The sequence below is a fragment of the Scyliorhinus torazame genome, chromosome 5 (genome assembly GCF_047496885.1).
Source record: "Scyliorhinus torazame isolate Kashiwa2021f chromosome 5, sScyTor2.1, whole genome shotgun sequence".
Lineage (NCBI taxonomy): Eukaryota > Metazoa > Chordata > Chondrichthyes > Carcharhiniformes > Scyliorhinidae > Scyliorhinus > Scyliorhinus torazame.
The window spans coordinates 71,551,602-71,566,800 of record NC_092711.1 but is presented as its reverse complement, the minus strand read 5'-3'; the positions used below and the strand labels follow the sequence as shown (position 1 = coordinate 71,566,800).

The following is a 15,199-nucleotide window of genomic DNA, read 5'->3' as shown; positions in this document are numbered from 1 at the left end:
ACTGACAATAAAATCAATGGGTCTTATTGAGGATTTGGGGCCTCCAGCGGGTGTTTGTGAATCTTCCCCGCCCACCTGCCAGGGTTTCCTTCCTTGCCAGAGATCACTGTCCTCATTAATGATTTGAGCCCAACCTGGAACCACGGTAAATCGCCCCTTAATTGGGAGAAAAAAAATTACGTGAAGGTTCATGACTCCACAAAGTGTTTTCAACTCCCCCACCCGTCTCCTTAACACAGGCATTGTCAAAGTCGGGGGCGCGACCCGCGGGTGGGTTGTGGGCAGGTGTCGGGAGGGCCACGGAGCCGTCCTTCACGGCGCTCCCAAACACGCAAATCCGTCTGCAACCCCGCAGCAGCCAACTTTTAATAATTTATTTACACACACAGTAAGATCTACTCATGCACAACAGTACTACCAACTAAACTATCTCTAATGCTAACGCCTATACCTAACTTCGGGTGCCCACTTAGTCAGAGGAACAATGGCTGTTGTTTGGATCTGAGGCTGTTGGGTTCGAAGGTATACAGGAGAACAGCTAAGGTCCTCCGTCTGATAGCGAGCGTTGACCTTGAACTGGTGATGCTGGTGGAAGGGTCTCTCCGCTTCGAGAGCCAATTCCAAGAGAGCGATTCTCTTGTGGGGGTTCCTTCTTATACTTGGAGGGGCTTTGCGCGCTTTTAGACGGGCCTTAAACTTAGTCCCAATTAATTGCGCCGCTTCTCGATCTTGACAAATGAAGGGGTGGGTGCCCTGATGGCTGGGCGTGTCTTAGGTGGCTGTTGGCTCTGCTTTGTTTGTGCTTTTTGGTTGGGGAACTGGCACTGGAATGTCTGTAATAGTATCGGTTACCTGAGTATCATTCCTTTGTTTCCCGGAGATGGGCCAACAATATGCTAATCGACCCATAGTTTCAATTCCGTCTGGAAGCTGTTTCCCAAATATGCATTCAGGCTCTGTGTCTACTTGTTTTCTAGTATTGTCCACAGTTCCCTATGTTCTTTGCGAGCGTCCATTTTGTATTCTGGAAGTGGCCATCCCAGATGGCTAAATGATGAAGTGGAAGTCTCTTTCTCCAAGAATGGCGAATGATCCAACGATGGTTTCACCGCAGCTGTAACTTCAACCAAGAATGTCAGCGTTTTAAATCTTGATTTTAAACATTCCAAGTGCCTGCAGGTTGTATTAGGAAGCTTTATCAATTAACTGATTGATTTTTAAGTGTCTTTTATTTTTTAACATTTTTAATCGTAATGTTTGGGTGAAATGTGATGTAACTCCAATTTCTAGAGGATTAAAAATTTTCAGTTTCTGCATTTTTTTCCTGTGAAACTTTATCAAACAACCCCCCCCCCCCCCCCCCCCGAAGTTGTAAAAAAAAAAAGCCGGCTGTTGCCAGCGAATTTGCGCAATCAAAGATGCAGAAGATTTTTTTTTTTAATTCTATGTATTCTTCATGTCTGAAGGGAGGCAGAGAGTAGGTCACACCCCCTGAACATTGACATCACGGGCTTTGGATGCGATTGCGATTCCTCCCTTTTGTCAGCTGCAAACAAGGTAAGGGAAAATGGTGGGTCGCGAAGATCGGCCAGCATGGGTCGTCAAGGTCGGCCGGCGTGGGTCATCAAGGTCAGTCGGCGAGGGTCGCAAAGGTCAGCTGGCGTGGGTCGTCAAGGTCGGCCGGGTTGGGTCCCGAAGGTTGGCCGGTTGATTAAAAATGGATCCCCGGAAACAAAGTTTGAAAAACATTGCCTTAACAGGTTGACGCATTTATTTGACTGACAAAAAGCATGGTACTTAGCACTGCTACCTCACAGGGCCAAGGACCTGGGTTCGATCCCGGCCATGGGTCACTGTCCGTGTGGAGTTTGCACATTCTCCCTGTGTCTGCATGGATCTCAGCTCCACAGCTCAAAGATGTGCAGGGTAGGTGGATTGGCCACGCTAAATTGCACCTTAATTGCAAAAAAAAAAAATTGGTTACTCTAAATTTATTTCAAAAGAGGATTGTCTCTTTCCTAATGTTCACAATTAAAGGGGTGGGTTTCCCAGGAGATGGCTGGCATTTCAGGGCAATTAAATTAATAATGGACAGAGATATGCCTAGTGTTGTTGCATGGTCCAGATTAGATATGTTATTTACAGTTTGTAATAAAGTAAATTTATTATTATTTCTCATCTTGTAATAAAGGACCGTGGCTATGTTATAGATTTCCAGTCACCTCTTCCCTCAGAGGGTTGTTAGTCTTTGGATTTCTCTTCCACAGGGACCAGTTGTATCTGGGGGTCATTGAATATATTGAAGCACAAGTTTGACAGATATTTTATTGACAATGGAGTTAAGAGTTATGGGGAACAGGTAGGAAAATAGAGAGAAAGCTGAGATGAGGAGGGATTTATTCACTCGAGGATGTGGTGAAGCTTTGGAATTCTCTACTCCAGAGGAATGTGGAGCCTCAGTCATCAGGTATGTTCAAGGCAAATATTGACCGGTTTCTAGATATTGAAGATGTCGAGGGATATGGGGATTGTGTGGGGAAAATGGTGTTGCGATCGATCGGCCAAGGATCTCATTGAATGGTTGAGCAGACTCGTTGGGCTGAATGGCTACTCTTACTCCTATTCTAATCTCTGTGTCCTGGTCAGGAAGCAGTGAGCTGAGCTTGGATCTGTCAATCAACATGAATCAGCACCTTCAGGAGAATTGGGAGGGTGAATATTAGATACAGCAGAGTGAGAATGGAGGGAGAATGTGAGATGGAGATTTAGAGCTTTTTGAGAACAAGAGAGTAAATAATGTGTACTAACAATGATGACCGTTGTAAATTGTTTTTGAAGGATATTGGAAGAGGAGGAATTACAGACAGAAATCTCAAACATCATGTCTCGATGTGACAAACTCACTCGATTCCTTCTGATCTGAATATCATCGGGCTCTGAATATCATCGGCGAGAAGGAGAAATGTTTGTCCGATCTGTCGGCTTCAAAAGATTTTAAACGTGCATGTGATTGGAAAAGCACCAAGACTCACACAACACAACCGAGTGAATGAGTTCCAGTGAAATGAAAATGAAAATCGCTTATTGTCACAAGTAGGCTTCAAATGAAATTACTGTGAAAAGCCCCTAGTCGCCACATTCTGGCGCCTGTTCGGGGAGGCTGGTACGGGAATTGAACCGTGCTGCTGGCCTGCCTTGGTCTGCTTTCAAAACCAGCGATTTAGCCCTGTGCTAAACCAGACCCTAACTGACTGTGCAAAGAGCTGAAACCAGTTACACAGCCTGAAAAAACAACACACCGTTCACAGTGAGGAGAGACAGTGCACATGTTCTGTGTGTAGACGAGGCTTCCACTGATTGTCCAATCTGGAGAGACACGAGGAGACTCACAACATGGAGAAACCGTGGAAATGTGGGGACTGTGGGAAGGGATTCGGAGCCCCATCTGTGCTGGAGATTCATCGCCGCAGTCACACTGGGGAGAGGCCATTCAGCTGCTCTCAGTGTGGGAAAGGATTCATTGATTCATCCACCCTGCGGAAACATCAGCGAGTTCATACTGGGGAGAGGCCATTCACCTGCTCTCAGTGTGGGAAGGGATTCATTCAGTTATCCACCCTGCGGACACACCAGCGAGTTCACACTGGGGAGAGACCGTTCACCTGCTCTCAGTGTGGGAAGGGATTTACTCAGTTATCCACCCTGCGGACACACCAGCGAGTTCACACTGGGGAGAGACCGTTCACCTGCTCTCAGTGTGGGAAGGGATTCATTGATTCATTCACCTTGCTGAGACACCAGCAAGTTCACACTGGGGAGAGGTCGTTCACCTGCTCTCAGTGTGGGAAGGGATTCACTCAGTTATCTACCCTGCAGAGACATCAACGGGTTCACACTGGGGAGAGACCGTTCACCTGCTCTCAGTGTGGGAAGGGATTTAGTGATTCATCCACCTTGCTGAGACATCAGCGCATTCACACTGGGGAGAGACCGTTCACATGCTCTCAGTGTGGGAAGGGATTCACTCAGTCATCCAGTCTGCAGACACACCAACAAATTCACACTGGGGAGAGGCCATTCACCTGCTCTCAGTGTGGGAAAGGATTCACTCAGTTAACCAACCTACAGACACACCAGCGAGTTCACACTGGGGAGAGGCCGTTCACCTGCTCTCAGTGTGGGAATGGATTCACACAGTCATCCAGTCTGCAGAAACACCAGCGAGTTCACAGTAGGGAGAGGCCATTCACCTGCTCTTAGTGTGGGAAGGGATTACATAGAAACATCGAAAATAGGAGCACGAAGAGATCGTTTGGCCCTTGGCACCTGCTCTGACATTCATTATGATCATGGCTTATCATCCAACTCCATAGCCTAATCCCGCTTTCCCCTCCATCTCCTTTGATCCCCTTCGCCCTCAATGCTATATCTAACTGCTTCTTGAAAACATTCAATGTATTGGCCTCAACTATTTCCTCCAGTAACAAATTCCACAGGCTCACCACTCTCTGGTTGAAGAAATTTCTCCTGATCTCTGTCTAAATGGTCTGTCCTCAGACTGCGACCTCTGGTTCTGTACACTCCCACCATCGGGAAAATCTATCCTGCATCTACCCTGCACCTACCTTCGCTGCACTCCCTCTGGAGCAAGAACATAATTCCTCAGATAAGGAGACCAAAACTGCACACAATATTCCAGGTATGGTCTCGCCAAGGCCCTGTATAATGACAGCAAGATACTCCTGCTGCTGTACTCTAATCCGCTCGCGGTGAAGGCTAGCATAGCATTTACCTTCTTTACACCTGCTGTAGCTGCATGTGTACCTTCAGTGACTGGTGTACGAGGATACCCAGGTCTCGTTGCGTAGTCCCCTCTCCTAATCTATGGCCGTTCAGATAATAATCTGCCATCTCATTTTGTTCCCTCATCTAAATAGTTAATATATAGGATGGCACAGTGGTTAGCACTGCTGCCTCACGGCGCTGAGGACCAGTGTTCAACCCTGCCCCGGATCACTAACTATGTGGAGCCAAGTTCTTCCTGTGTCTCCGTGGGTCTCAACCCCATAACCCAAAGATGTGCAGGGTCGATGAATTGGCCACACTGAATTGCCCCTTAATTAGAAAAAAGGAATTGGGTACTTTACATTTTTTTTAAAAATCATTAATATATCTTGTGAATATCTGGGGCCTGAGCACCGATCCCTGCGGTACCCCACTAGTCACTGCCTGCCAATTTGAAAAAGACCCATCCGTTCCTACTCTTTGTTTCTTGTCAGTTTTTTTAATCCATATCAACACACTGCGCCTAATTCCATGTGCTTTTATTTTACACACTAATCTCTTATGCGGGACAAAAGCCACCTGAAAGTCCAAATATACCACATCCACTGGCTCCTCCTCGTTAACTCTACCAGTTACACCTTCGAAGAATTCCAGTAGATTTGTCAAGCATGATTTCCCCTTCATAAATCAATGCTGAGTCTGTCCAGTCCTGCCACTGTTTTCTAAGTTTTGTGGGACTGAACAGTAGCACTGTTGCTTTACAGCGCCAGGGTACAAGGTTTGATTCCTGGCTTGTGTCACTGTCTGTGCGGAGTCGGCATGTTCTCTCCGTGTCTGTGTGGGTTTCCTCCGGGCGCTCCGGTTTCCTCCCAGAAATCTCAAAAGACGTGCTGTTCTTTGATTTGGACATTCTGAATTTTCCCTCTGTACCCGAACAGGCGTCAGAGTGTGACGATTCAGGGCTTTTCACAGGAACTTCATTGCAGTGTTAATGTAAGCCTACTTGTGGCAATAAAGATTATTATTATAAGTGCTTTGCTACGAAATCTTTGACAATGGATTTGAGACTTTTCCCCACTACCGATGTCAGGCTTACTGGTCTATAATTCCCTGTTTTCTCTCTATCTCTTGTTTTAAATAGGTGAACTACATAAGGCACCCTCCAATCTGCAGGATTTGTTCCAGAGTCTATAAAATCCTGGAAGGTGACCACCAATGCATCCACTATTTCGAGAGTGATGCACGATCAATGACCACTAAAGCGAGGTTGTAGTCCAACTGAAGGCTTTGATAAGCTAGATGTTTCCCCCAGCAGCTCGGGTACAGAAAGAAGGCTGCTGGGCGGCATGGGCTCTTATACCCGCCTTACAGGGCAGAGCTACCATACTGCTTGACCAATAGGAAACATACAATATCTACCAATGGTGTTCCAGCATTACCAAGACTATGGGAATGAACGGACTTCCTCTCTGATCTGGGAACCCATGATACAGCCATGTTGCTATCTGGATCTTACGGTTGATTCCCTTAATTCGTATTCCTTTAATTTTCTCTTTATTATTTTGGACCATTGAGACATACATTTAACTCGAGCAGAGGAAGTAAGCAACTCAAAGTGTCAAAACTGTACACTGTGTTATCAAGTTTTCTATTTTGGACAGACAAATCCAGATTTTATGGCACCCTAGAGATATAAGGGGTTTGTTCCAATTGGCTGACTGGTGATCAATGGATTGGCTAGGGACAGTATTCCACCCGGCAACTGCTCGCGATTTGTTCTTATCAGGTGTAGTTTTTCAGAGAAAACCCAGGAGAAGACACTGGACCCTCAAGGTGGAAGCAGCTTTCTCACTCTGCTCTACTGCGTACTGTCTGAAGGCATGAAGCTTCTAGACCCCGGAAGAAGAAACTTTTTCTCTCTCTCAAATGCTGGTTGCCTGCTCATGCTGTGAGTCTACTGTGAAAACCATTACAAACTGAATGTAAAGGCAACATCCATCTGAAAGCCGAGAGTGAAGGAACTAACTGCAATACTTCCATCTGAAACAGACTCTTAACCTTTTATTATCGGCATTAAGTTCACACTATCTTTCCCCTCTGTGTTTGTTTGTCTGTCTATGTGTAGAGGGTGGGGTGAGTTCAGGGGAGATGGTTGAGAGTTAGATATTAGATAGAATTTTTCTAAAAATAAATTTAGAGCACCCAATTATTTTTTTTCCAATTAAGGGGCAATTTAGCATGGCCAATACACCTAGCCTGCACATCTTTGGGTTGTGGGGGTGAAACCTACACAGACACGGGGAGAATGTACAAACTCCACATGGACAATGACCCAGGGCTGGGATTCGTACCCGGGTTCTCAGCGCCGTAGTCCCAGTCATTGGATAGTAGAATTAACCAGTTGCATGTGTTGCCTATTTAATTATAGTTACTGTTAATAATATAAGGTTAATAGTGTTTAAATTTACAAGGCCAGGTGACTGTAGTTATTGGCCATCTGAAGACATGGGATATTTTAAGATAAAAGTTAATTTCATTGTGTTGTGACTCCATGTCAAGTGGAGCTGGAATTGACCACGCACTGGCCCAGGGTGTCATGACACTGCAGATTGACCACTCAGCAGCTCAATGTGGGAAGCGCTGCTCTCGGTCATACCATTTACTGACAGATAGCACAGTCACACTGGAGAGAGACCATTCAAATACTTTGTGAGCCAGGACATCTTGCTATTATTCCAGCGGAACATGCCCTAGCTTAAAGATTCAAAGGTTTCATGCATGATCAGCACATTCTTACTGGAGAGTGGCTGTTTAAATGTTCTCTGTGTTGGAATAGATTCACTTGTTAATCGAACCTGCTGAGATACCACGAAGTATGGTAGCACAGTGGTTAGCACCGTTGCTTAACAGCGCCAGGGTCCCAGGTTTGATTTCCACTTGAGTCACTGTCTGGCAGAGTCTGCACGTTCTCCCCGTGTCTGTGTGGGTTTCCTAACACAAGTCCCGAAAGACATGATGTTAGGTAATTTGGACGTTCTGAATTCTGCTTCAGTGTATTCGAACAGGCCCTGGGGATTTTCACAGTAACTGTATTGCAGTGTTAATCTAAGCCTACTTGTGGCAATAATAAAGATTATTATTATCCATTTGTGCCTAGCGGGATGGTTTTGTCTATTTATTTCCACTGTGTCTCACAATTTCAGACCAACTCCAAAAGAGAATTGGGTCGTGCTTTTGCGTTTCTGTATGGTCCTTCAGTCCCAGTCGACATCCAACAACAACAAATAAATCTTTTCAACCATTATCTTCAATGGCGGGCATTTTGCCCAGCATGCCTCACGGCAGAGACTCCCGGATGTGGACAAGAGACCATCGCGCAGGTGCGGAGCAGCCCAGTGTAAGGAACATGCGCAGTGGGGGTGGTGGGGAGCAGCTTGTTTCTGATCTCCACAGCGGGTAAGTTAACAGTGTGCCCGAGAGAGCAATGGACGCTGTGGGCGGGCGGAAAGACTTGATAAACACTCAGTGAAGACCTCAAACCGCGAATAAGAAACTCAACCCTGCGGCGCGCTTCCCCGGGCCGCAGCATTTCCGGCAGGGGCCAGGCCCGGGTTAATGTTAAAGGAGCAGCAGGACGCATGCGCGCCGAACCCTGTCCTGTCAGCAGGAGGAGAGAATGTTGTTAATTTCTCTCCTTCACTGACGGGGATGAACAAAAGAACAAAGGAAAGTAGAGCACAGAAACAGGCCCTCCAAGCCCGTGCCGACCATGCTGCCCGACTAAACTACAATCTAAACTACAATGGATTCATCAGGATCTGGATATTATTGACCTTTGAATTTTAGCATTGAGTTCCAGGTCATTACCACTCACTGGGTGTAATTTATTCATCACATCCCCACCACCACCAAATCGTAAATCTGCCCTGAAATCATTGTATGATCGGATGATGGGGATGTTTCTTTATCTACCTTATCTAGACATATCATAAACTATCCAACCCTATCAGAAACTGGTACACCTCTATCAAATCTCCCCTCTGCCATTTGCTCCAAGGAGAACAACCCACTTATGGACTGACTTGATTGACACTACACCCCTGTATGCTTCACCCGATGGCAGTGTTTATGTAGTTACATTGTGTACATTGTGTTGCCCTGTTATGTATTTCTTTTCTTTTCATGGACTTAATGATCTGTTGAGCTGCTCGCAGAAAAATACTTTTCACTGTATCTCGGTACATGTGACAATAAACAAAATCCAAATCCAACCTAACATTGCAACTATAATCCCTCATCCCTGGAACCATTCGGGTAAATCTCCTTTGCACCCTTTCAAAGACCCTCACATCCTCCATACTGTGTGGTGATCACTGGTTTGCACCGACCCAGATGTTCTGTCTTCCTGTCTGTGATGTCATCACACACTCACAATTGCACAGTGACATCACTCCCACTCCCCGGGTGACTCCTCAATGGTGTCACTAACAAGACCAACAGCAAATATTGCCAAACCCCAGTTGGTGAGATTATAACGTTTGAGCTTCTTGAACCGCTGCAGTCTGTGTGGTGAAGGTGCTCCACCAATGATGTTAGGTAAGGAGTTACAGGTTATTCACCCAGTGATGATGAAGGAACAGTGGTGATATATGTCCAAATCATTATGCGCTGATCTATTTATATTGAGCCTTTAAGGTAATGAAACATCCCTCGATATTTCACAGAAATGTTATCAAACAACATTGACACTGAGCCACGTAAGGAAGATATTAAGGCTGATGGCCAAAAGTTTGATCAAAGTGGTAGGTTTGAAGGAATATCCTAAAGGAGGAAAGTTGGATTGAGAGGCGGAAAGGTTGAGGGAGGAAATTCCACAATTTATGGCCTTGGGAAAATGAAGGTGCAGCCACAAATGGTGGCACAGTTAATATCAGAATGTTCAGGAATTAGAGGAAGTGCAGCTCTCCCAGAAGGTTGTGAGGCTGGAGGAGATTACAGCGGTCGGTCAGTGAGCATAGGGGTGATGGGTGAACAGGACTTGGTGTGAGTAAGCACACAGGCAGCAGAGTTTTGTTTGACCCCAGGATTACAGGGAGGATGAATCTGGGAGGCTGGCCGGGAGTGTGTAGGATAATAAGTTGAGAGGTAACAGGAATGGATCAGAGTTTCAGCAATAGATGAACTCGGATTAGGGTGCAGTTGGGTGAAGTTCCTGATGTGGAAATGGTGGTCTTGGTGATGATGGGGATTTGTGCTTGTACACTCATCTTGGGGTCAAATATTATTCTGAAGTTGTGAAGAGTTTGCGTCAACCTCACTCAGTTGCCAGGGAGAGGGTTCGAGTTGGTGTTCAGGGAGTGGAGTTTGTAGCGGGGACTGAAGACAATGACTTCATTTTCCCAGTATTTAAATGGAGGAAATTCCAGTTCCTCTTGTATTGGGTCAGACTAGTCAGGCTGCTGTGTGATTTTGAGGGGAACTTGAAGGTGATGGTGTTAACATACATCACAAAGGGGGACACATTGGCGTAGTGGTATTGTCACTGCACTTGTAATCGAGAGACCCAGGGTAATGCTCTGGGGAAATGGGTTTGAATCCCACCATGGCAGATGGTGGAATTTGAATTCAATAAAAATATGGAATTTTAAAAGTCTAATGACGACCATGAAACTATTGTTGATTGTTGTAAAAACCCATCTGGTAAATGTCCTTGAAGGAAATCGGTCATCCTTACCCAGTCTGGCCTCCGTGTGGAAGCACCCACAGCAATGAGGTTGAGTCTTAAATGCCTCTGAATGGCTGAGCACTCAGCTCTTTCTTGGTGGTGGTAGAGCTTCAGAGTTTGGAGATTCTAAGTTCTGTTTGAGTTGAAGACATAAAGGACCGAGTCTTCTGTAGATCCAGACCAGGTGGTAGGTTCTCTTCACTGAAGGACATCAGTGAACCAGCTGGGTTTTTCTGACAATCCAGCAGTTTTCATGGTCACTTTTTCCCAGTGCCGGCCCCACAAATGACCAGATTCATTCAGCTCAATTTCACAACCTGCCTTTGTGTTTTTGTGGGTTCTCTCTCACTCCCTATTTTCTGTTTTAAATCTATTTCACAGGGTATTAGAAGGGGATTTGTTGGGAAACTCAAATCGAACATCGCATCAGGATCTGACAGTCACCCAATTTATTGTGACTTTATATCATCGAATTTCGAACATGGAAGGAAAAAGCATTGTTCACAGTGGGGAGAAACCGTACACTTGTTGTGTGTGTGGACGAGGATTCAGTCGATCATCTGGGCTGTCAAAACATAAATGCAGTCAGACCAGACATAAACCGTTGAAATGTGGGGACTGTGGGAATGGATTCAGACACCCGTCTGAGTTGGAAACCCATCAACGCAGTCACACTGGAGAGAGGCCGTTCACCTGCACTGTGTGTGGGAAGGGATTCATGAAGTCAAAGAGCCTGGTAAAACACCAGCAAATTCACACTGAAGTGAAACTGTTTAAGTGTCGAGACTGCGGGAAGTGCTTTAAAGGTTCCAGCGAACTTATGTCCCACCAACGTATTCACACTGACAAGAGACCGTTTAGGTGCTCTCACTGTGGGACTGGGTTCAAATGATCATCTCAACGCACCGTACACCAACGCGTTCACACTGGGGAGAGACCTTTTAAATGCTCAGACTGTGAGAAGTGCTTCAAAAGTTCCTGGGAACTTATGCGACATCGGCGTGTTCACACTAACAAGACACCGTTCAGGTACTCTCACTGTGGGACTGGGTTCAGATGGTCCTCTCAACTCACTGTACATCAGCGCGCCCACACTGGGGAGAGGCCATTCACCTGCTCTGAGTGTGGGAAGGGATTCACTCGGTCATCCCACCTGGTTATACACCAGAGAGTTCACACTGGGGAGAAACCATTCACCTGCTCCATGTGTGGGAAGGGATTCACTACCTTATCCAACCAGCTGATACACCAGTGCACTCACACTGGGGAGAAGCCATTCATCTGTACCAGTTGTGGGAAGGGATTCATTCAGTCATCTGCCCTGCTGATACACCAGCGCACTCATACAGCGTTGGTCCCATTCACCTGCTCCAGGGGTGGGAAGAGAGTCACTACCTTATCCAGTCTGCTGACACACCAGCGAGTTCACACGGGGGAGAGGCCATTCACCTGCTTTGTGTGTAAGAAGAGATTCACTCACTCATCCGCCCTGCTGAGACACCAGCGACTTCACGAGTAACGGCAGTGATTGAACTTTGCTGTTAATCACATCCAGGACTGAACCATGTTCATTGGGGCCTGTTTCTGATGTTGTTAATAAACCCCAGCCCAGTTATAGTAGTTAATATTGTGAATCAAAGTAAAATAAGTCAACTTTCTATTTCACCCACATCATGTTGAATCTTTTTAATATCTCGAAGACAAGTTAGTTCCTTTTGAAATGTTCTCCCTCTCCTGTCTCCTCCATCCTCCCCTCCAATAAGTGTGAGACAATCCAATCAGCTGCCTCTGCTAGTTTCCTCACTTCCACCAATCCACCCGGACAAATATCTCTCCGTGTCCAACTCCTCCAGCCAGCCTCACCACACACAGTGAGTTCATACTGCAGAGAGAGGGTTTAAATGCTCCTGTCACAGTCTTAGCTGTAAAAACCCACATTCACTGATGGTTCACCAGTGCAGTCACTCCGGTTCCACTCCATTCACCTGCTCTCAGTGCAGGAAGAGGTTCAGGCGATTGTCCATCCTGCAGCAACATCAGTGAGTTCACACCGGGGAGAGGTCATTCACCTGCTCCATGTGTGGGGAGGGGGAGGGATTCACTCAGTCATTCAACCTGTTAACACACCAGTGAGTTTGCACTGACTGAAGATATCCTAAATGTCTGGATTGTGGAAAGTGTTATAAAATACACTGACAAGAGACTGTTCAGAATCTCTCACAGTGGGACTGATTCAAGTGAACATGTGGACTCAGTGTCCGTCAGCGCACTCACACTGGGCAGAGACTGTACATCTGTTTCATATGTGGGAAGAGATTAGCTCAGTCATCCCACCTCAACACACATCCACTTGTCCACATTTTTCAAAGTTCAGAGTGTGAGGAGAGATTTAAAATCAATCGAATCTGCTGTCACACAAACACATTCACACGAGTAAGAGGCTGTTCACCAGCTGTGTGTGCGGCAAGATATTCACTTGGTCTTCTCACCCACTGACACACCAGTGAATTCACGGTGATTAAGGGCAGCACAGAAGTTAGAACAATTGCTTCACAGCTCCAGGATCATCCACATAGATGATTTGGAGTTGGGGACCAAGTGCAATGTGGCAAAGTTTGCACTTGGTTTAGGTGAATGGGCTAGGGTCTGGCAGATGGAATTCAATGTTGCCAAGTGTGAGGCTATCCATTTTGGGAGGAATAACAGCAGAATGGATTATTATTTAAATGGTAAAATGTTAAAACATGCTGCTGTGCAGAGGGACCTGGGTGTGCTGGTGCACGAGTCGCAAAAAGTTGGTGTGCAGGTGCAACAGGTGATTAAGAAGGCTAATCGAGTTTTGTCTTTCATTCCTAGAGGGATGGAGTTCAAGACTAGGGAGGTTATGCTGCAATTGTATAAGGTGTTGGTGAGGCCACATCTGGAGTATTGTGTTCAGTTTTGGTCTCCTTACCTGAGAAAGGACATTTTGGCACTGGAGGGAGTGCAGAGGAGATTCACTAGGTTGATCCCAGAGTTGAGGGGATTAGATTATGACGAGAGGTTGAGTAGACTGGGACTGTACTCATTGGAGTTTAGAAGGATACGGGGGGATCTTATTGAAACATATAAAATTATGAAGGGAATAGATAGGATAGATGCGGGCAGGTTGTTTCCACTGGTCGGGGAAAGCAGAACTAGGGGGCATAGCCTCAAAATAAGGGGAAGTAGATTTAGGACCGAGTTTAGGAGGAACTTCTTCACCCAAAGGGTTGTGAATCTCTGGAATTCCTTGCCCAGTGAAGCAGTTGAGGTTCCTTCTTTAAACGTTTTTAAGAAAAAGATAAATACCTTTCTAAAGAATAAAGGGATTCGGGGATATGGTGTACGGGCCGGAGAGTGGAGCTGAGTCCACAAAGATCAGCCATGATCTCATTGAATGGCGGAGCAGGCTCGTGGGGCCAGATGGCCTACTCCTGTTCCTAGTTCTTATGTTCTTACATGTCCCAGGTTCGATTCCGGCTTGGGTCACTGTCTGTGCAGAGTCTGCACATCCTCCCCGTGTGTGCGTGGGTTTCCTCCGGGTGCTCCGGTTTCCTCCCACAGTCCAAAGATGTGCAGGATAGGTAGATTGGCCATGATAAATTGCCCTTAGTGTCCAAAATTGCCCTTAGTGTTAGGTGGGGTTACTGATTATGGGGATAGGGTGGAGGTGTGGACCTTGGGTAGGGTGCTCTTTCCAAGAGCCGGTGCAGACTCGATGGGCCGAATGGCCTCCTTCTGCACTGTAAATTCTATGATTACAGGGGTTGGGTTCTGCTGTTATTGCTGCTGTTAATCACATCCAGGACTGAACCATGTTCATTCTGACAGTTGGAGTTTGTTTCTGCTGAGAGTAACTGGAATGAAGTTTAATATTGTGGATTAATGTCAAATAAATCAGCTTTGTTTAAACCTGTTGTGTATTTTGTCTTTCCCACCTGAGTGTTTAACTTCACCTGTCTGGAGTTCAGAAAGGACAATCTGGGAGGATCACACGGCAGGAACAGACCTTCAGCCTGGACACAGTCCTTCAGGGTCACACAGAGAGGGACAAATGACACTTTGATCTTTGTCATCTCTCTTCACTGACAGCAAAGTCCCCGTGTGGGTTAATCCTGAGGTGTGTAAGAAATGTGTCCCAGCTGCTCTCTTCCATGGTTCAGAGCTCCTAGACGCGGCACAGAAGCTCCTTTATAATTTGTTCAGAGTCAGGAAGAACAATGGTGAATGCTGGAAATGTGCTGTCAAATCAGAGATTGGTGTAAAACTGGGATCTGCTCCTGACTGAAAGTGAAACAGCAGCTTTCAGCTTCCAGTCTGTAAATAGCACAAAGATATAAAATGTCTGAATCTGCCAATTTAAGGTAATAAAATCAAGTTTCATCTGGAACCTTTAACCATCTCTCATACTCAGTCGCTGTGATCTAATTAGTGTTTATTATTGGTCCAGAATAACCACTCTTTCACCTTCCATTGACTTCAAATGTACTGGAAACTGACAGTTGGAATCCGTCAATATTTGAAAGATATTTACAAATGATTTGAGAGTTTCTTACAGTTGGGATCTTTCTCTGTTCTGTCCATTCGAGGTGTTTGATAACAGACTTTCTCCTGTGAATATCCAGCTGGAGTTTTGGGCCCTGATGTGTTTCCTTGTTCATCTTGTTG

At 45.9% G+C, this 15,199-nt stretch overlaps 2 protein-coding genes and 1 long non-coding RNA gene across 3 annotated transcripts in view; 2 read left to right on the top strand and 1 right to left on the bottom strand.

The window, feature by feature from the left end:
• Positions 1-15,199, bottom strand: part of LOC140418371 (uncharacterized) — a 294,193-nt gene that overhangs the window by 65,267 nt on the left and 213,727 nt on the right. The window lies entirely within an intron of this gene.
• Positions 1-15,199, top strand: part of LOC140422609 (uncharacterized) — a 29,757-nt gene that overhangs the window by 2,214 nt on the left and 12,344 nt on the right. The window contains 2 exon segments of the mRNA XM_072507616.1: positions 2,839-4,245; positions 10,878-11,860. Of these exon segments, the coding sequence (XP_072363717.1) occupies positions 3,394-4,245; positions 10,878-11,860 (1,835 nt within the window). The 5' untranslated portion in view covers positions 2,839-3,393.
• LOC140418378 (uncharacterized) lies at positions 4,261-7,933 on the top strand. Its single transcript, XR_011944980.1, has 2 exons — positions 4,261-4,699; positions 5,927-7,933. It is a non-coding gene; the product is annotated as an uncharacterized lncRNA (long non-coding RNA).